Here is a 22,112-nt window from a genome sequence, read left to right on the forward strand (position 1 = left end):
TTTGAATGGCACATTTTTGGGGTGATTACGTAGCTTAATTTTTGCCCAATTGTTTCAATGTTTTCCAATAATGAAATGCTTAAGTAGCAGTTTCTTTCGCGTGGCCTCTCCTCTTTCTTCTCACTAATGGCTAACATGGCTTTTAAACTCAGTCCATCACTAATAACATGGCTTTTAAACTCAGTCCATCACTAATAACATGGCTTTTAAACTCAGTCCATCACTAATAACATGGCTTTTAAACTCAGTCCATCACTAATGTTGATCCTTTTGAATAGTAGCATATTTTTGCCAAATAGTTTCAATATTGTCCAATAATAATATCGCTGTAACAATGTATGTAATGTCAGTATGAACGTTAATGCTTCAGTATATTATACCTTGACTCAATAGGAAAAGCCTCCAGCAGTTTCTATGCCATGTAGAAATAAACTCAAATCTATAACCAAGTACCACTTGGCCCTCCAGTCCAGTTTGCTTCTAGGTACTGAAGTGAATGTGTAATTTCACCTATACTTTCTTCCCCATTTGTCATTTATTTTATTCCTCCTTGGAAAGTGCTACTATGTTGACCACTCAAGCTCGCGTGCTTCAATCCCCACCTCTAAATATCTCAACCCTCTAACCCCTCTTTTCAAGCTCTCCTCTTTTCAAAAAAGGATAATACTGCTCGAAAACAAAGCAAAAAATAAGGGGGTGAAAAGCCATTCGCATCTGCCATGTCCTCGGAGCGAATGATTGTTTGGCTCGGCTTGAGACTGCTCGCAGCAATCTCACCCGTGTGTGTGTGTGTGGGGGGCAGAGCAGGGCTCGATACTGGACTGGGCTATTGATTGGCGTGAGTTGCACCGGTCGATGGGCCTGACAGCCAGAATTACAGTAATCTGTCATTATCGACGGATGTCTTTCCAGTCTATCTCTCTATCTGCCTCCAGACCCTCTTTGTTTTGTTTCTTTCCACTCTTTTTAAAAATGTTCTTTTTACTTCAGGTTTTCTTACTCTTTTGACGAAATGTGTGAGCGAGGGGGACAGAGAGATCTTGTCTTTCAGCAGGCAGCTAATTGAAGTCTGTGTAAGGGATGATTCATAGCGATGTTTTAAGCCTGTGTATGTGTGTGCGCCCGCTGTTGCTGCTTTCGTGTTTGCGTGTTAAGGGAGATGTTCTCTAAATGCCTTCCACTGAGGGGCTTTTAGGGAGCACTGAGGCAGAAAAAATTGAGTGGCCCCACTGGACCAGCAACACTGTGACACTGAGCAGTACTTAGTTACCTGTTGATAGAGCAGCAGAGCACAGCCAGTAAACGGTCGGTGGGAGGGTGGGTGGGCGGGCTATTCTCTCCTTTCATTCCTCAACAGTAGGTGTACAATGGTTCTGCAACAACACCCCCCACACCACCACCTCTGACTGATCGTTCTTGTACAATGTGACCAAACAACATGATTGATTATGATGATTGTAATGGCGTTGTTAGTGAAATCCACTGGAGAAAAGGATTTCCTGGCTTCCTCTAAGGATGATTGGTTATTTCCTGTGTTCTGGAATGAGTCCTTGTTTTGTTTTATGGAACAAATTTAGCATTCAGTGCTGTAATTTTCCTTTTTCGCTTAGGAAACTGGGTGCGCGGATTGGAAATTGAAGACTCGACCGATATACTATTGAGTAGTGGACTCATAGAATTACATATTGAGTCCCTATTTAATAATGTATGATCTCTGTGAGTGGACTTGAAATCAGGTCAAACTGCGTTACAGCAGCAAACTGGAGCTTGTAGTGATGGTGTGACGTAGGTTAGTTCCCCCACACTCTCCCTGGAGTGCAGCGGTGCCCAACCCCGGAGCGGCTAAGTGATCCTGTTCATAAAGGAGAACACTGGGTTCTTTATCTCCTCCAGAGGCTGCCCGCCTGCCGACCGCCTTGCTTTGTGAAACCACATCAAAAGAGCCTTTTCTCCTCTTATTCTTCTCCTCTTCGTCCTCTGCGTACCTTTTACTGAACGGAGCAGCGCCTTTTTGTTTGAGTTGCGGTTTCAGATGTTGCGAACACTCTGTCCGCCATCTATCCCTTTACCTCTTTTTTTCTCTCTCTTTTTCCTCTGCCTCTTCTCCCCTCCTCCTGCACGTGCCCGTCGACCCCGCTCTCCTCCACACTAAGTTTCGGTTCATGCTCTTGGCCCCGGGGCTCGTCCATCTGCCTCCACTCACTGATCCCTCATTTGCCATGACTGTGAAATCAGTGCTTGGAAGGGAAAAAATGGCCCCCTTTCTCTGCTGCTGGTCTTAATGTCTGGTGGACTCAAATAGCAGATAGCTGCTACAGTACCTGGCGTCAGGCAGCGCTGCGAATCATGGCACGTCATGGAGCTACTGGGCAAACACAGCCAGAGAGAGGCTCAGGGTAACACAGGCAGCATAACCCAGGCCTCTATCCTATCGCAGATATCAGGCTTTTGTTGCTACATCGCTAAGAGTAATCCAAGGGTCATTCAAACAGCCAGTTTGGAGATCTGTTCTGTGGCAGTCTCTCACACACACACAAATGCACTCCCTCCCAGTGTGTTTGGGGGCAGTGTGATAAAATGCTTTTATGGTACCGGCTTGGAAAGTTGTTAGCTCACATTGCACAGGATAAGTTAACCATATGCCTGAGCGGCGCGGCAAACCGCGTGACCACGCTGGTTGGTTAGTTTTTTGAATGTTTGGGTGTGATTAGAGCTTGGTTGACCTCTCTGGCCGTAGGGCCAGGGGCTCGACCATCTCCCCTCTAGACCACCTCTACAGCCGGTGGACCATGTGGTCTGTCCGAGGTAAAGGCCCCTTGATAACGTTCAACAACACAGCCTCTGGTCTCCCTCTGTTTTTGCCTATCTGGTATGTGTGTTTAGGAGAATAGGGGACTGTCAAGCTGTTTGGAAGGCAGACTAAAATGTAACTGTGTGAGCCACGGCCATCTTCCATCTGTCAGTGGCCGATTGTGGAGCCGGGGAGACAATGTTGGTTGTGGAGGAGGAGGGGAGAGAGGAGAGTTGCTAAGCGGCTTCCCCATTGGCCCTGCCAGTCCAGTGGTTTGTGTGCGAGCCAGTGAGAGTATGGCGGTAGGGACAGCCACACACACACACACACACACACACTGGCTTCTGATTGGCAGCAATCACTGCCCTGCTGCTGGGGTCAGCATATGGTGGATCGTGATAGTGGTGGGATAGAGGGAGCGTTGGGTCAGTGCCTTCCTCCCTTTGCTCTGACTCTGCCTTTTCCAAAGGCAACCGTGCTGATGAAAGCTTTGGGCTTGGGCTCCTTTTGTCCCTTCACTCTCCCCCACACACAACCAGGCCCAGCCAAACGCCTAACGAGCAGCGCAGCCACACACAGCTAGCTCCCACAATGGGCCCCATTGTGTCCCAGTAGCACTGCGGCCTGCTGGACTGTGTGTGTGACGGGGGGGAGGGGGTTAGCTACTCGCTAATTGTTTCCTGTCGACGTATAAAAGGGGGGAGTAAATAAAGAAACCTAGGCGGGGTCACAACTAATTGCTTTCTCCCACTCCTCTTCTCCTTTGACCCTAGCTGCTCTGTCCTCCTGACCTCCGTGATGCTGATGATGACTCTGGCTGCATGGAAATCTACTTATTTATTCATTTAGCACAGACGACATAATCTGTACACTAATTCGGATGTATCTCTCGACGACCGTGCTCTCTCGTACATTGTCAGCCAATTGAATTTAGATAAGAAGTAGATCTGGTTATCGATCTAATTGCATTCTAATGTGAAATTGTATATCAAGACGCATCCATGAGCACATTATTATTTTCCTATGCATAATTATTTTCTTAATGCCGTACTATTTATACAGTTGATATCAGTCAGTGTTTATGGAACGTCTTCAACCTTGTTGTTTTACCTCCTAGTTAATCATTTTCTGATTTTCCAGCTATGTTGTTGTGTTGTCTCTTTCGTGCCTCAGCATCAGAACTGTGCTCACACATAAGCTAGAGGCATAATGGGGATTGTTTTTATAAGAAGGTTTGTTCTTTCAGCCCCCCTCCTTGTTGGGGAAAGTGGGTAAACAAGCTAACCCCTCGGGGGGCTCGGAGGCACGGATGTGGAGAGCGGGCTCTCTGACAAGGTGTTTAGGATTCGCCGCAGGTTGGCTACAGGCGCCGAGATGAGGTGTGTGTGTTGGCCACGGGTCAGTTGCATGCTGTATGCTCGTAGATGAGCTGTCTGACTGGTAGCCCACAGCCTGAATCAGTGCAAACTACCTGTGACCCATCTAGGCCCAAGACCACCAGCTGCCTGGATAAACACACTAGAACCACATCAGAACAGAACCAGTCTTCACCCAGAGCTGTTGTTGCTACTATAGAGCTGACTGTCCTAGATCATTATAAAGACTGGCTTTTTAAGAGCACACATCTCCTCTTAGTTGCTTTCAATCCTCAACAACAAAAATAATTCAAAAGGTTAATGTGACTGCGTTGAGTCCTCACTGTTGCATCCTTTAGGAATGTGTTTTTAAACCAATAGAGAACTGCACTATAATCAGGCAATGTATCATCTGATTTATGGCTGTACAGTTCAAATTAATAGAATACATACGTGTATTGGCTGTATAAAACTATTTATAACTGAGTCTGCTACATACAGAGCACAGTCCAGGGGGGAAAACAATTGACAGAAAAGCATGTAAACTGCCCCGCTTTCTGCAATTCATGAATCATTATTTCCAGGTACGTGCGTGTGTATGCATTTGTTCATGCCCGGGATAACATTAACACTCCCTCTGTGCCTTTAAATGTTACATAATCGTTGAATTTGCGTCAACAGGCACACGGCGCGAGCAGTGAGCACTGTCTCACCATCGGACGGGGTGGAGAGAAAGGGGCAGAACGGGCGACAGATAAATCAGGGCTGCAGGTCAGGTCCGCGAGCAATATTTCACAGGCAGGCCAGGCCTCCAATTGGGTTTGGTAGGAGATTAATAGGAGTGGATCTGACTCCAGAGGGCCCCAGATCTATGTCTGTGTGGCCCCAGGCGGAGAAGCATTAGCTGGGCTATCTCTCCTCTCATCTGGTGGCTGGGGATGGAGCGAGGGGTGCATTGGCTGTAATGACAAGGAGGGCTATGGCAGCCAGCCGCAGCTCCCTCCGTCCTCCTCCCAGTAATAAAATCACTGTTAGGGCTTCGATATCACAGCCATCAGATGGGGGAATAAACCGATTACCCTGCACTTCAGGGCACACTCAGATTTCTGTAATCATAGTCTGTAAAAGTCCTTAAATTAAATGATTTATGTGATGTTTTTTTCTTTCTTTCTGCTCTATTCTCTCTACCATTGCCCTGTAGCGCAGAATAAAGCAGGTAGCTAATCGAACGCTGCCAGTCAGAATCACTGATGTTGGGCCCATTTCTGCTACCCCATATTATTATTATTTTTTACCATCATTCAATTTGATAATTCTGGTGCTGTGAGATAAGCAGTGGAGTCCTAGGATTCTTGTAGTCGCTGGTCCGATGACTAACGCTAGTCACGCAGGTGTCTGTGGTTATTTCAAAGTACCGGAGCTACGTCCAAAATGGCATACCCTATATAGTACACTACTTTTGACCAGAGCCCAGAGGAAATGTAGTGTCATTAACCCCGACCTTCACCAAAACCCTATTGTTTGGCCGTTTTACTGTTCGGGATGCTTCAGTCAATGAGCCTAATTGTCAGTCGATGTTGAATGTAATGTGCGTTCTGAACTGGTTTGATGATCTGGTCCATATTGTCTCTCCTATTCTAGTGGGTCCCCAGTGGCCTGGCTGGCACATTGCAGAGCTGTAATTGAGGCAGTGTAGAGGGACCGTCACTGAGACATTGGGAAATGTGTCCTTTCTCTCTCTGTAGCTATGCTCTTGTCTCACAGTAGAGCAGTGGGCTCTCCACATTCTGTATGCATTTTCTTTCTGAAGATGCCAGCAGTGCAACACCCCACTGAGGACTGCTAGGTTAAAATACTAGAGCTAGATGTGGTGTGAGAGGAGGAATGAGCAAGTGTACAATTTAAAAAATCCTCTCTCAGCTGTGTGTGTCTGACACCCTGTAGGTGTCAGTTCGGTCCCCTAGCTAGGCCTACACCTCTCCCCTCTCGGGTCCATACGGTTTGGAATAGTGGCACGTTAAAACAATTCAATGTTAGCTATTTGACTCATTGGGCACGAAAGTCTATGTGCCCTCTGTACAGCTCATGTGGATTTTCTGCATTAACTGATGGGTCAATTATCTCGACTCCTCTTCTTTTTACAGATGAAGTGTATTTTTTGGATTCTTCTTTTTTTTCATGTTCAATTGTCATTGTGTGTGAGCTCTGAGGTTTGTAGCAGGTCAGTGATGGGCCTGAGTTCTCTCTGTGTAGCAGGTCAGTGATGAGCCTGTTCTCTCTGTGTAGCAGATCAGTGATGGGCCTGAGTTCTCTCTGTGTAGCAGGTCAGTGATGGGCCTGAGTTCTCTCTGTGTAGCAGGTCAGTGATGAGCCTGAGTTCTCTCTGTGTAGCAGGTCAGTGATGAGCCTGAGTTCTCTCTGTGTAGCAGGTCAGTGATGGGCCTGAGTTCTCTCTGTGTAGCAGGTCAGTGATGGGCCTGAGTTCTCTCTGTGTAGCAGGTCAGTGATGAGCCTGAGTTCTCTCTGTGTAGCAGGTCAGTGATGAGCCTGAGTTCTCTCTGTGTAGCAGGTCAGTGATGAGCCTGAGTTCTCTCTGTGTAGCAGGTCAGTGATGAGCCTGAGTTCTCTCTGTGTAGCAGGTCAGTGATGAGCCTGAGTTCTCTCTGTGTAGCAGGTCAGTGATGAGCCTGAGTTCTCTCTGTGTAGCAGGTCAGTGATGAGCCTGAGTTCTCTCTGTGTAGCAGGTCAGTGATGAGCCTGAGTTCTCTCTGTGAGCAGGTCAGTGATGAGCCTGAGTTCTCTCTGTGTAGCAGGTCAGTGATGGGCCTGAGTTCTCTCTGTGTAGCAGGTCAGTGATGAGCCTGAGTTCTCTCTGTGTAGCAGGTCAGTGATGAGCCTGAGTTCTCTCTGTGTAGCAGGTCAGTGATGGGCCTGAGTTCTCTCTGTGTAGCAGGTCAGTGATGAGCCTGAGTTCTCTCTGTGTAGCAGGTCAGTGATGAGCCTGAGTTCTCTCTGTGTAGCAGGTCAGTGATGGGCCTGAGTTTCTCTGTGTAGCAGGTCAGTGATGAGCCTGAGTTCTCTCTGTGTAGCAGGTCAGTGATGAGCCTGAGTTCTCTCTGTGTAGCAGGTCAGTGATGAGCCTGAGTTCTCTCTGTGTAGCAGGTCAGTGATGAGCCTGAGTTCTCTCTGTGTAGCAGGCCAGTGATGAGCCTGAGTTCTCTCTGTGTAGCAGGCCAGTGATGAGCCTGAGTTCTCTCTGTGTAGCAGGCCAGTGATTGGAGTGCTGCTCTTCTCTGCTCTGCTCAGTGGAGAGACCGACGCTCTTGGCCCTGAATCTCCAAATGGAGCGGAGAGGAGAGCAGCGGCTTGTTTAGAGCAACACAGTGCTCTGGGGAGGCTGGCAGCTCTCTCCTCCTCCTGGCACTCACTCCTTCATAACAGAGGGGGAGGGAGGCAGGGCACAACAACAACAAAAAGTGATCAATTTGGAGGCTATCAGCAGCAGCATGTTCTGTGTGCTGAATTAACACAACGCCAGGGAACTGTTCCTGTAGCCCCCCCCCCACACACACACACACAGCCTCCTCCACGCGCACGCACACACACTCTGCACCACTGATAATGTGCTAACAAGCTCGCTTCTGGTGTCTCTTCACTGGCAATTTGTCCTCTTTCCTCCGAGAGCCGGGAGTTGAGCGCGGTGACAATGACAAGCTCGGTAGGAGGGGGGGGGGGGAGCCAGGTGCATTTTTCCCTTGTTGCCTTTTTGCCTTTCATCCACAGGGAAAATGAGTTTCTGGTGATACACAAAAGCCCCCTTTCTTTTCCCCCTCTCTCCTCTCCTGCTCCACTCCCCTCTCGAGAGACTGGCAGGCTGGAGAGAGAACCATACACATTCTCTAAAGACACTTTTCTTCTTTAACAAGCTGTTAAAAGTAATGCCCATCAAATTCAATTACAGTATATTTGTAGCCGGCCAGGGCATGTTTGATGGTTGAAAGATGTGTAATGCAAAAATCTGTTTTTCTCTTCACCTCGTTGTTTTTTTTTTTTAAGACACAAAAGAGCATCTCCAAGTCAACAGTGCAGAGGATTAGTTGTCGTGGTGACAGGGTGGCATTAGTGACGCAACACCAGGGTGAGTTGGCGGACACACGCAGGGCAGGGACAGGCGAAGAGGAGACAAGGAGGCTGAAATGATTACCATTAAATAATGCAGCAGTGGCGCTTCTATGTCTCGCTCCTCCTCTCAAAACTGAGGTCAGCCACAGCTACTGTTGTCCGACAATGCATGTTGGGCTACCTACATACAGGTCCCCCAACACAGTACTTCACACTAACGTGTGTGCAGTGAATGAGGGTTATGTACAGTACTGATACTATACACTCAGACAGGCATGTGTCCTAAGAAACACAGGCTCTGCTACTGGGTTGGAACGTACTTCATACAGTAACCTGCCTGGGTGTCTTTGAATGAATCAGGGTGATGCACTGATATCAAGACCCAATTGACACACACGCACTATGTTTTTCATTTCATTGGCGTGGGTAAACTGTAGAAAACCTGTTGACTTGATGAAGCACTGTGTTGCAGAATCTGCCTTGTCCCTCCATCTCCGACATCCATCCAGAGTGGTGATTGGTTGTGTTGTTTTCCTCCCAGTGTTCGTGTGCCCTAGTGTCAGAGTGACGTGTTGTGTCGGAGCCGCGTGGGGCGTCGTTCTCTCTTAAGTGGCATGAAGAGGTGAGGTGTTGACGTCTCATCTGGTGGCTGCTTGGCTGCATTAACTTGTTCCTTCATTATTATTGTGACACACACAGGCACTCACACAGAACACACACCATGCTCCAAGGCCTTCTCACAGCCCTGAGCGGCATCTTTGATAGCTTTAACTGTGAGCAGGAAGTGGGGTGCTGGGAAAAGGCAGGTGGCAGATCCACTGGAGTGCTGTCCTCCCCCTGCTGTGCAGCCTATCACACTTTACCATGTTAGACGTCAAACTGTGTGTGTGTTACCGTTTAACAATGTTTTGCTGCTGTTCCTTGTGTCAGCGTTTGCCAGGTGGCTCCTCACCCTGCGCAGTGAAACACTCGGCTGCTCCCAAAATATCCTCTCCCCTTCCTGACTCCAGCAGGAGAGGGTCCTCACCCTTTCTGTCTCTCTCTGTCACATGCTCACTCTCTCCCATGTTCTCTCTTTCTCTCTGGTTGTCTTTACCTCCCTCTCTCTCCACTTCTCTCTAGCCCCTCTGCCTGCCATATTCATGTGGGAAAGCCATATGCAACATCCTAACTAATCCAATCTTATCCATTAACAGAATATCATCATTTTTACCTAACTGGATAATAGAGACAGTAAAAAGGCCACTGTTGCCAAATGTCATGATATTGAAAAGCCGATGTTGGGTTCCTAACACACTTTTGATAGTATTGGTTGGACGGAGATGGTTGTGTCTTTCGTCTCATTTTACCTTGGAGCTTCTAATGGCAGTGGATGGTTGTCATTATGACCAGAGAGTCTCTGATTAGGGAGACTTATTTGGTTCACACACACACAGGAAGAGAGGGGGAGATTTGATCACAACTCTGTCGAATAAGTATGTGGGTACAATGCTGCACAGGTAATGCAGTCCCGAAGGGCATTATCGCCAACCTCCTTATGTTTGCCTCCTGGTCAGTTTCACATTTTCTATAAGATTGTACCTCCCTTTTGAGAGAGAGGTCCTGTGCCCTAATGTCTTCCATACTGAATGACATTTCACCCTTGACCTGTGGACCAGCTACGAGGAGAGAGCCCGTTACCTGGAGACCATCGTCCAGCACCACCTGGAGCCAACCACCTTCGAGGACTACGCAGCGAGGGTCTTCTGCCCCGCCCCCTACCACCACCACCTCTCAGACCCCGGTATGACACTCTCTCTACTCGGTCTGTAGCCCATCACAGTCCATCTTTCATATACTGCAACCAGTGGTGGAAAAAGTACCCAAATGTCATACTGCAGTAAAAGTAAAGATACCTTAATAGAAAATGACTGAAGTAAAAGTGAGTCACCCAGTAAAATACTACTTGAATAAAAGTCTTAAAGTATTTGGTTTTGAATATGCTTAAGCATCAAAAGTGAAAGTATAAATAATTTCCGATTACGTATATTAAGCGAACCAGACGGCATAATTTCCGTGTTTTTTTTGTTCATTTTATGGATAGCCAGGGACACTCTCCAACACTCAGACATCATTTACAAGTGTGTGAATTGTAGCATTTTCCTGTCCTGCTAAGCATTCAAAATGTAACAAGTACTTTTGAGTGTCAGGGAAAATGTATGGAGTAAAAAGTATATATTTTTTTTTGGAATGTAGTGAAGTAAAAGTTGTGTAAAATATACATGCTAAAGTGTTTTTACTTAAGTACTCTTGTAATCTCATTTAGCAGTAGAGAAGTTTGACCTGTTTGAGAAATTATCTGCAAATTCGTCTGTGTAGTTATGAGTTCAAACCTCCTTCACTTACTGCAATAACCTTAACCGCACTAGTTCTGTCGATGCACCTGTCATTTCTTTCTGTATTCTTGTAACAATGCACACTGTGTTTCCCCTGGATAGACCCCCCCCCCACACACACGCATATGGAGCACTTAGCCACGTCTCACACTCCCCTCCATAGCGTAGTGCCCTCTCTCCCTCCCCAGTTAGGGCCCCTTGTGGAGTGATAAGTGCTCTGCCAGGACCTGGGCTTGTTTGGCTGACACACCTGGTTTCATGGTCCAACATCACATTGATTCTCTCTCCAGCTTCATTGTCTCTGCTCTGTGGCGACAGGCTACATCACATTGATTCTCTCTCCAGCTTCATTGTCTCTGCTCTGTGGCGACAGGCTACATCACATTGATTCTCTCTCCAGCTTCATTGTCTCTGCTCTGTGGCGACAGGCTACATCACATGCATGCCGGAAATGAAAGGGTCAGTCACCCGGAAGACTTGTCCTTATATCCAATCTTAAAGGAGAGCATTCTAACTGTGACACAGAGCAGTTCTCTCTGTCCTCTTCTTTCTAATGTTAGTCACAGATGTAAGAAGGTGTGTGCTTATTAAAAGCAGTAGCTTACATTAAGAGAGTAAAATAAATACAATCTAGAATTTTTTTCAAAAATCCCTAAAGATTTTCAATCTGTCCATGATTTTTTTCCATGATTGCTTTTTGACAGTTTGAATTTGTGACCCTTTCATTTGTAAAAAGATGCATGTGTATTGTACATGGTTTTTGTTCCGCACAGTGAGAAACATAAGCATGTTTTGTGGCTGAAAAATACCCCAATAATATTAGGGTAATGTAATTATGTCATTGACCTGTGCTTCAGCAAACATTAGCCTCCTAGTACAGAATGTGATGAGTATCTTTCAGCCCTAAAACCTTGCCTTAATTCTTGCCTTTGTGTTGATAACACCAGTCCACGATGGACTCTGTTCCTCTTAACCCCAAATGATCATGTTTCTGTTTTGTTTCTTTGTTTTTGATTTTTTTTTCTCCCTTTTTTCCATTTTTATTTTTTTGTTTTATTTTCCTTTATGTTTCCCCCTTTAGATCATAATCTATCACTTGTGTATATCTAAAGGTAAGACTCCTGGAAACCCCCGCTCCCTTCTGATTCACGTGTAACAATGTTATGAGCACCCATACCTATCTGTCTCTCTCTCTCTCTCTCCACTGACCAAATCTGCTGATTTCAATCGTTCCCCGTTTCTTGTTTCTTCTCCATCATGTTGTCAGATGAGTGTCTTAACTTTAACGTTGAACCTCAGACCTTGCATGCTTCCACCATAACAGGCCTTTTCTCGTGTTGTCTTCTGTTCCTCATCACTCCCACTGTGTTTGATTCTAACCACCATCTTCCTCTGTGTGTTCCTGAGCATGAATTTACTGGAGCTCTGCTTCTTTACCTCTTTACATGTGTTCAGTAAATGTTAGGCAGTCAAGTCTGTTTTATGAGCCCAGTCAGAGCACAGTACAGTTGCTCTCTTTACTCATGGACTGACAGACGCACACACGTTATGTAGCCATTGAAGATGGCTGGCCCTGAAGATCAATATTTAAACCGCATAAACGTTGGTAAGTAAGTGTAATCATTGCATTAATGCGCCAGTCAAACGTGTGTGTGATGATGTTTAGGTGGTGCTTCTGCTGTCTTTGTTCTCTGTGCACCTTCTATTGATTCCCCCTCTGCTCACACCTCTTATCTTTTCTCTCTCCTGTGGTCTTTGTCTTCTTCTTTTTGCGTTTTTCCAATCCTTTCCTTGCTTGCTCTACCCCGCTGTACCGCTCCTTCCCTGCCTACTCCTTCAAACTGCTTCATTACTTCCTCTTCCCTTTTCCTCTCCTTACCCATTTTCCAATTCACCTCTACTGACCTCCGTTGTCCTGTTGTCTCCTCTTCTACTTTCTTCTCCTCCCCTCTCTCTCCCCTGTGGCTTTGTGGCTTCTCTTCATCTTCCCCACCAAAGAGAGCTTGATATTTCTGCTCCTTCCCAAAACTCCAGTAGAAAACATTGGGCTCGGCAAGGTAAAGGGCAAAGGCTTGAAACGGAAGGTCTTTCATGCTAGCTGTGAATGGTACGCTGAAACATGAACACGGCAAAGTACCTTTTTTCTTTTTCCTTCTTACCCTGTTTCCTTCTTCTTTAGTGTCCTGTGCATTGTTCTCTGACGGTCTAGGTGTCATATCCCTGTGTTTTAATATTACCACCATAGTTGTTTGGATTCATTTCATGCACATTGATGCTTTGATTCATCACGGTTAAAAAAGAGCTAACTGTATTGTCTGTATAATACAGTCACTAAAACACAAGTCAAAACAATGATTTTCAAAGAGATGTAACACCTCTACCACTATAGTAGAAATTGAAGTGCATGTACTGACTTTCCCCTCGCTTTCCTTAGACTAAGGCTAATATGAGCTGGGGACTAACCTCAGAAAGGCAGGGTGTAGACTGGAGGAGTAAGATCCAGTAGTATTGGGGGGGGCTTCAGCATTGCTGTTTTATTATTGAATGTAGTGGGTTGGCTGGGCAGGTACGGGGGGACTCTAATACCTGTGCTCTCCTTCCCTCCCTCTGTTTCTTCCCCTATCCTTCATCCCTCCCTCTCTCTCCTTCCACAGGCTCATGCCTCGAGAGTCAGGAGGGAGAAAGTCCAGCAGCAGTGCAGCTAGACGGGGCCGACCAGTTAGCCTCGCCAATGTCCCCTCGTACTAGCAAGAGCCGCATGTCCATGAAGCTCCGACGCTCCTCCGGCTCGGCCAATAAGACCTGATCGGACTTTCCCTCCGCTGATCGTCCTCCATGCAACGCCCTGCATGAGGTCACAGCCTTCAGACAAACCGACTGACTCTCTGTACTGTATAGCTAGGACTGCACTGCAACTACCAGCCTTTACCTGCTAACAGTGCTGCATCGCATGTTATGTACCCCCACTATATGGACATGGACACGCCTGCCCTGCAGGGTCAGAATCAGCATCAACCCTACTGCACCATCCTTCCAAGATGCAGGATAAGGCCTTCAACAGAGCCAGACCCTCAGGGGCCAGCCCAGGGGCCCCCAGGACTCAGCTTGTGGTAGCAGGGCCTCCAACAGAATAAACAAGTCCCCAGGGCAAGGTTAGCTAACTATGCTCACTACCACCTCAAACTTTACACAAAATATAATATACTTAGATATATAAAAGAAGCAGCATCGGTTGGTTTTGTACAGAAAGCATAAAGGCAACATGAGAGATGTGTGTTCATTGTAAGTAGCATTGTTGATGGTTGAAATCACTTGATATTAGACTGAGATGATGAACTATAGTGTGGTCTTTCTCTGCTGTTGTAGCTGAGCAGAGTGGCTAATATCCTGATCTCCCTGCTCTCTGGGCACCTGACTCTTCACCCACTAGGAAAGGGATTGTAAGAGTTTGTAAGAAAGAACAAAGAAACACAAAGTAAGAAAAGCTAATTTGTCATATTTGGTCACTGTGTCCACCGTGAGACAAATTTATATATATATTTGTACTATATTCTGTATATACAGGAGTTGTCACTTTCTTTATGCTTGGACTGAAGCAATGTCAGCAAGTGTTCAAAGATGAGATGAACGTTTTGAAGTTGGAAAAGTTTGTTTCTAGAATTCTGAGATGGAAATTGTTTGGTTAAAGTGAAGCACTTACATTTTGGTTTTGGTTTTCACGCTAAACGTGCGACTAAGTTTGACTTTCTGAGTTCACACTACTGTTGTTCTTTTGAGGGTCACATGTATTTTTTTTTAATCGAGATTGTAAACTTGTTTTTCACCTGATAAAGAATGTTACTGATGATTTAGTTTTGTTCATATACAATGTGTTGTATTGAACCAGCCCTTTTTTCACTTATGATGACTATATTATATATATGAGAATACATATTTAAGGTGTATAGTGTTGAGGACCATACCTGGTCTGTGTACAGATTTGAATATAGCTGCCAAAAAAAAAAACTAGACGTCTATTAACTTTAAGATACGTAAAAACCAACGGTTGGATGTGTGATCAGATCTTCTGCTTGTGTTTCATATAAGAGGTCTTCTGCCTCGGACGTCATCACAAAGCTTGCCTGCTGAAGTTGGCCTATACAACACTGTACTGTAGCTTTGTCCACAGCTAGAAAAAGCTCATTGCCGTTAAGGTTTGTGTGTCTGTCTGTGCAACAACACAAATGAAAGAGGACCATCTCCTATGATATGGAGACATTCCCTCCTGTAAAGTATTGGTATTAACACAGTATGTACTGTATAGGAGCTTAAACAACCATATACCGTTTCTTCACTGTCCAGCTCACCAATAATCACCTAAATTAAATCTAGACAGTCAGGAAGTATCGAAACAATTAGCAAGACGGTTGTCTATTTTTTGCAAATTTGGACTTCGAGGGAATATAAAACATTTTCAGTGTGGCCCTCTGGACCTCGTTGAAGACCGAATGCCGTCCCTGGTGCAAAATGAGTTTGACACCACTGTTATTTATTTGGGTTATTCTGAAACTCCAGGCTAGGGTCTCTGCAGGTGGGCTTCAGATCAAGCTAATGTGCTATTTGTCGTGAACACTTCTCTACTGTCCCTTTCATGTATTGTAGCAGGTCTTCATCGTGGTCTTCCTCCCAGGCCTGCTTCCCCAACAACACCTGTACCTGGGTCGTTCTTGAGTTACGATGGGGTTTTGGGGGGGGGGGGGATAATTTTTTATTATTTTTTATTTACATGTATTTGGGTACATCTTCCTGTCTAAATCAGCTAATATGGCAGCTTAATGACTTTAAATCATGTTTACCATTATGATAGCAGTGTGCCAATTGTAGGAGTAGTAACACTGAGACATTTTAGGTTGAGGATTTACTTGTAAAGTCATTAAAAATATAAATTTAACTAAAGTGATATGATTACTAATTTTGCTCACAATGTAATTTCCCTTCATTTAAATTGAGTAACACCTGTTGGATTTAAACACCAAATGATCAATGAAATCCTCATGACGTACTTAAAGGGTGTGATTAGCTAAACATTTTCTTTAATACAGACCCCTCCCTGATAATTTTGCCACTGGAGGGAATGCTCAAGGTCGTTGTATATCTTTGCAATGAGTGATTTTCAAGGCGGTAACACCAATGACATAAAACTGATGGACAGTTTCTTTTTAAATAGCCTGTTTTTATTGATCTATACCCGGGATGGGCAACTCCAGTCCTCGGGGGGCCTGATTGGTGTCACACTTTTGCCCCCACCCCTAACTCCATTAATCAAAGAATCATGATCTTCAGTTTCGAATGCAATTAGTTTATTCAGATGTTAGATATAGGGATGGGGGAAAAGTGTGACAGCACTCCAGCCCCCGAGGACTGGAGTTGCCTATCCCTGATCTATACAATCTATTAAATACTTTTGTTCACTATCTAGTATTCAAAATAATCGATCACTAAATCCCCAAAACATGTCAATACAACTCTACATCACTACTGGAAAAAGCCCATTTGCTTATCCTTAGTACTTTAAACAATGCATAAATATAAAGTTTTTCAGTATAAAGGACTTACATTGTTTTAGTATTGATAAACTGTTCCCGATAAACAAAAACATGTATGATGTGTAACTTTTTGTCATTTTAAAGTGTGTTTCGTGGTTGCGAAGGCAAGGGAGGCAAATCCCACTGCAATTCAAGAACGACCCACCCCTTTGTCACTCCAGTTGCCAACTGTGTCCAACTTTACGACACTAACAGAGCAAACACTGCATTTTTATCTTTGAATACTGCTATTATTTCTTGTTATACTTTATCGTTATTTGCTTTCAGCTATAGGTTCTCTGCTAGAGAGGAAAGGGATTGTAAATACCTTTTTTGGACCTTTTTGGTTGTAATATCTTTTAAAAACTGCTGCCATGTCTAAGGTCAAATCCATGTTATTTTTGTGTTACGTTTGAATATATGAGCTTGAAGTCCGTTCCGATAGTTATTATTATTATTATTATAAGATGACCAAGGATGAGAACTAAAAACTTGCCAGAGAGAGTGAGGAAATCATGCTGCATCCTTACTTAAAGCTGAGGAGATTGGTTTGCTCTCTCCCTACACTCAGACGGGACTGAAACGTGTACATACTGTAAAGTTTTAAAAAATGACTTGCTCATTTATGGAGTTATACTGTATGTTACTACTGACCAAATACTGCATGATGCCAGTAAGCCTACTAACTGCATGTGTTGGTATAACATCTACACACACACACAATCACACAAAATGAAATGGTATTGGCATACTTGTATCTATACGTTTGTAATGGCTGTCCAGAAAGAGAGTGGGTGTGCAATGGAATTTGACAATAAAAAGTATTCTTACCACCTGCTTGTTATTGGAATAGCTCTTGTGAAAATCTCATCAAATACTGTATAGTAGCCATCATTCGTATGCACACAGACTTGTGTTTATTGACAATCAAAGTACGTTTTTTTTTTTCTCCATGTTCACTAGGCTACATATCAAAATACAACGTAATTGTAACCATCGGCGCCATGAAGGAATTTATTGAGCAATTACATTTTATAGAATAAATACACTTTTAAACTCACTAAAACAGTTTTATACTCTAACAGGTAAGCTTGATTTTCTGTAGGAAAATACATCTTGATAGCCTTGCTGGTTTATAAATCAATTCCACAACTATACTGAACAAGCACATTCAATTTCCATAGGAACTACATTAACATAAAGGTGGTGAGGTCTGGTACTCTTCAGATGGCCCATTCACAGGATCAACCTCTTATTTTCATTACATGCTTATAATGACAGCTCTTGACTAAAACATTTTATATACCCATTTTCACTGTTAAATGTTTCAACAATCATTACACTGTAAATCAATCAATGTACATTCGTGAATATAGGCCAAAAGCAAGCGTTAAAATGTGGTCCTAGTGGGCTGTAGGCTCCTGTCATTGCAAAAAACAAAAAAAACTATCTTGTGATGAAAATAGGCTGTTTTTGACCTGATCAGGTAGTATAATAAGTTACAATACAATCACATGTAGTACAAAGAAAATGCATTCATACTTTCATATGTAGTAATGAATGAATCCACTTGTTGCTCATGGGTTACAGTGTTACAGTAGACTAGGCTACTAGCAGCCGGGCCGCACTGCCATCTGTAGCAGCATCACCTGCCGGTTCTCTGTAGGGTGAGACTTGTTGATATGCCTCGTGAGCCCAGGAGAACTGAAGAAGGTAGAGGGGCAGTGCTTACAGGTGAATATCTGTTGATCTCCCTGTGTGAGGTCTGGTCTTATTAATTCTGGTCTACCCGCAATCTTCCCTGGATTCATTAGAATGTCGTCTCTCATTGCATGCCAAACTCTGTGCTTGTCCCGAATTTCAGCGGATGGGAAATGGGCACCACACAAGTGACAGGGAAACGTGATTTGCCCACTCTCTATCTGGTTATATGGCGAGACTTTGATTGTCTCGTGCGCTGCAAGATGTTTCCTCAGATACGCTTGTCTTCGGAACTTCTTGCTGCAATAGCGACATTCGTAAATCTCCTCAACTGTCCCGGAGTTCTGTAAGAAGGGAGAGGCAACGTCAGTCTCCGGACAATGCATTGTGCTTGAGCTGTCACCCGCTCTGATGTGCAGGTCAATGCTTTTCTCTGTGACCCGGTAGCGCGGATCGAAGGGCGGCGGGCTCTCCTGTGCCCTTCTGAGTACCTGCTCTTGTCTGTGGGAGCTGTCCACCGTAATGGACCGCTGACAAATGGAGCTGTCCGGAGAGACGTGGTGCTGATTGTTAACTCTCAACTCGCTCGCATTCTCTTTCCCTTCCACGGATGTCCTCTCGTGCAACTGTGCCTCTGGTTGTGACTTTTTTGCGCTCTGTGCCTCTCCGTTGGTAACCGGACGAGGCTTATGCCACCTGCGATGAGAGGCCAGGTTGGCAGGACAGCTGAAAACTTTGTCGCACTCGGGACAGCGGTACTCTATGCGCACAATCCTGGAGCACTTGTGTTGCGCGAGGGAGAAAGGGTCAGGATATTCCTCTTTGCAGAGCTGGCAGATGAATTCTCCCAACGGTTTCTTATTACCAGAAGATGCTGTTGCTGCTTTAAATTCAGGGGTCTCCTTCTTAATTCTCAGCCCAAGCACTGGTGAGGTGGAGATTTCATCCTCTAAACTGAGCTTCCTGATCACTTTAGGCTTTTTGGATGTTGGCTTGGTCTTTCGCTCCGGCTCCATGTACGTGCGTTTCATAGCATGATGGAGAGATGGGTAGAGGTGCACAGGTGGGTCGAATTTCATATCAGAGTGTCCAAAGGGTGCGTGATTTTGTAGAAGTCTCTCTATTGAGGACACGGGCGTGCTCATCGCGAACGACTCTGTCACGGTTGGTGAACTCATACACCGGTCGAAGAAAGATTTTTCCAGCTCGGTGCCAACTGGTTTTATCGGGCTATAGGAGAGGTCAGCCCGGCCAGGAGACCCGTCATGGTCCGGTTCAGTGAGGGGATAGTGTAGGGGGTATCTCCCAAAGTCCTCCCTGATCTCCACCTTGCCTGCGCTCTCCGGCAGCTGAACCTGATCCGCTTCAGCCGGGTCGCTTGTCCATGGCTCTCCAAATGTACCATCCTCGGATAACGGCACAATTGGGCACGCATTTGGCACCCCAGTTCGCTCCTCCGGTGTATGCACAGGCATGTCCACTTTTAGCAGTTCGTTGTCATTACGAGTTCTGTAAGAAGCCGCTGAGCCGCGTTTACTCCTCTTCACTAAAAATCCTCTGGGCATCTTAACGCCGGAACGGAAAGGTTCCCGGGTCAACTTTGAAGTGCCGTTACTCGTGAAGGAGCGCTCGCGGTCGCTTTCTGATAGGCGCGCGGGCGAGGTGACTACTGACAGGTGGAAGGGACGGAGGACACTGCCACATCGATGAGCGTGGCTTGTTTTTTATCTTTGGGGTCGCCTTCTGTTTTTTTGTGAAGTCACCGTTTGTGGCCAAGCACTGTCCAATCAGCACGGACAGTGGAGTGGGCGACGCACGAGCGTTTAAGAGACGATCCTGTTACAAAGGCATTACTAATGTGGAGTGGATTATTATAAATCAGTTACACACTTAACATTGTATCATCCCATTGGTTTTCCATGTTCTTCTTAATAACCCATCAATAACGTTACAACTTGTCTAGTGATTCACGATTTGCAAGATCGAATCAGAAGATGTCCTAAAACCTTAAATGTTACGCTATCCATATGACATTACTATTGTCAATGTATAAGAATTTAAAAAACTGACCATGCAATTACGATATGTTTTGTGATGTTTCAATGTTTTCTCTGTGATACAGAGATGCGTAATACTATATACTATCTCGTAGACAGTCAAGTTTCTGCAAATACATTAATTAATGTCCTTTATGGACAGCATGTGTTTAATAAACTAGCCAAATGCACGAAAAAGCAGACTGACCTCCAGAATTTGATCAAATATTGTTGAAATGACAACGAAAAATAGCCCATAAAATGTTTGTTTAATCCTAATAATGTCATTGCATATGACTAATATTAATATTATGCCACAAATACAACAAGGATAGGTCGTTTATTTCCTAAATCATGTTGATTATAATAGAGTGACTCCCTCTCTCCAAGCAAAGTGCGTAATGAATGAATGATTTGCTTCCTCACGCGCCTAACCTTTCTGGGAATTCTTTATTCGGATTTGAATTATCCTGCTGTTGATAAGCGACTAGCAATTAAGATGATATGATTGTTTTGGTTTTCTGTTCTGTTGGCATGCCGCGTAATTTATAGCATTTATGAAAAGTCTGTTGTCTTAATCTGTCCATTTGATGCACTTTACCTGCTTTCTCATTTGTTTTGTGGGGCTGCAAGCTGTGCGCGCAGTAACGAATGTAACCGCGCGATTAAGCCGTTTAATTTGAGAGGCAGCTCTTCCAGATGCAATCTTTCAACAGCCATTAGTAGGACCTAACCTATGCCAACAATGTTCCAGAAACATCCATTAGATGAGTAGCCTATATACGTCTCCTTGACAGACATCCTCATGTTTTACATGTGTGCGTGATTTTACCAACTGTCATTAAAACTGGGTACAGTGACAAGGATTGGAGGAGCCCAATTAGGCCTATCAACAATAAAACACAGATGTTATCTCTCCACACCTTTTAATCTGTCGCCTGAATGCAGATGGTTTTTGATTCAAACAGATCCCCTTATCAGATTGATATAGCCTAGGTAGTGCCTAAGATGGTAAGTATACCTACGTTCATCGTTAGGCCTGTCCTTCATGTTCATTTATTCAGCCTTTAGGTCTACTGTGCTTTTACAGATGGCCATCCTCATTTGTCAGTATTCAGAACCAGCCTATATAAACCTGTTGGCTATTTTATCAGTTAAGCTCATAAGATAATGAGATGTGCCATTGCTTTTTTCATTAGGGACGTAGAACCCTATCTGTTCTCTCTTTTGTTGCGTTATCGATGGGAATATCTAACAGAATATCTCCGTGTCCGTTTTCCCTAGTGAGACCAACGCGCTATCTCCGCTGCAGAAGGTTAGTGATGCTCACGGCACTGACAAGAGAAGATAATTGGTGGCGGAGACCCAACCCACCGATAACCTGCCAGCGGGAAAGAGGGCATTTACGTCTCTCCTGCCCTCCTTGCGAAGCTGGGAACGCAGATAAGAGATCAGAGAAGCAAATACATTTTTATCCCGGGGGAGCGTATCGCTCTGGCCCTGGTGGTTTACAATATGTTGTGCCGAGTTGGTTCGTGGTTAGGGGGCGTCCCTGGAAATTAATCAAAGCGGATGAGCGTGAGAACCGGCACTTCCTTTTGACGTGCGCTTGACAAGGGCCACCTGGGGAATTAAGAGGTGTCTCTGTACAGAGTGTTATAACATCTAATGCGAATTCAGTGGAAATCACAATTAGGCTTTGCACCAAGTATTATTAAAAACATCTAATATATTTTAATTGTGGGCCTACGCTTGCATTATTTATTCTAGTCTATTTTAGCAGGCTATGTCATGCATAGCCTACGCCTTGTTTAATGAAAGAAATCTAATCAACATTAGGGAAACATTTACAACACTATTTGTTCATGGCACTCATAGGCCTATGCTACTTCGTTCAGAAATTGAACTTTTGAAATATTTTTCATTGTCAAAATGTAAACCAAATTTGTTTCGACCTTGGCCGGATTTTTGAACGTTTCTTCTTGCTAGATAGATTTACGGCTTTGAAAAGATTAGCCCCGATGTCAGATTATTGAGATGTCATCTGTGTGATCAATGCCTTCCTCTAATCCCACAGACTGCTGAAAATGAATTTATTGATTTTTATTTTTCATCCGTTTTAAAGTATTACTGGACTACAGCCTGGCATGTGGTCACAGTAGCCTATA

At 44.6% G+C, this 22,112-nt stretch overlaps 2 protein-coding genes across 2 annotated transcripts in view; one reads left to right on the forward strand and one right to left on the reverse strand.

The window, feature by feature from the left end:
* Window positions 1–17,038, forward strand: part of LOC124001787 (ral GTPase-activating protein subunit alpha-1-like) — a 77,543-nt gene extending 60,505 nt beyond the window's left edge. The window contains 2 exon segments of the mRNA XM_046308862.1: window positions 9,927–10,051; window positions 13,298–17,038. Coding sequence (XP_046164818.1) covers window positions 9,927–10,051; window positions 13,298–13,449 — 277 coding nt within the window. The 3' untranslated portion in view covers window positions 13,450–17,038.
* A 78-nt stretch (window positions 17,039–17,116) lies between these two features.
* On the reverse strand, window positions 17,117–19,585 carry LOC124002094 (insulinoma-associated protein 2-like). Its single transcript, XM_046309366.1, has one exon. It carries the CDS (start codon window positions 19,471–19,473, stop codon window positions 17,818–17,820), a length of 1,656 nt encoding a protein of 551 aa, XP_046165322.1. The 5' UTR covers window positions 19,474–19,585; the 3' UTR covers window positions 17,117–17,817.
* Window positions 19,586–22,112: the final 2,527 nt, after the last annotated feature.

Source organism: Oncorhynchus gorbuscha, linkage group LG17, assembly GCF_021184085.1.
Source record: "Oncorhynchus gorbuscha isolate QuinsamMale2020 ecotype Even-year linkage group LG17, OgorEven_v1.0, whole genome shotgun sequence".
Classification (NCBI taxonomy): Eukaryota; Metazoa; Chordata; class Actinopteri; order Salmoniformes; family Salmonidae; genus Oncorhynchus; species Oncorhynchus gorbuscha.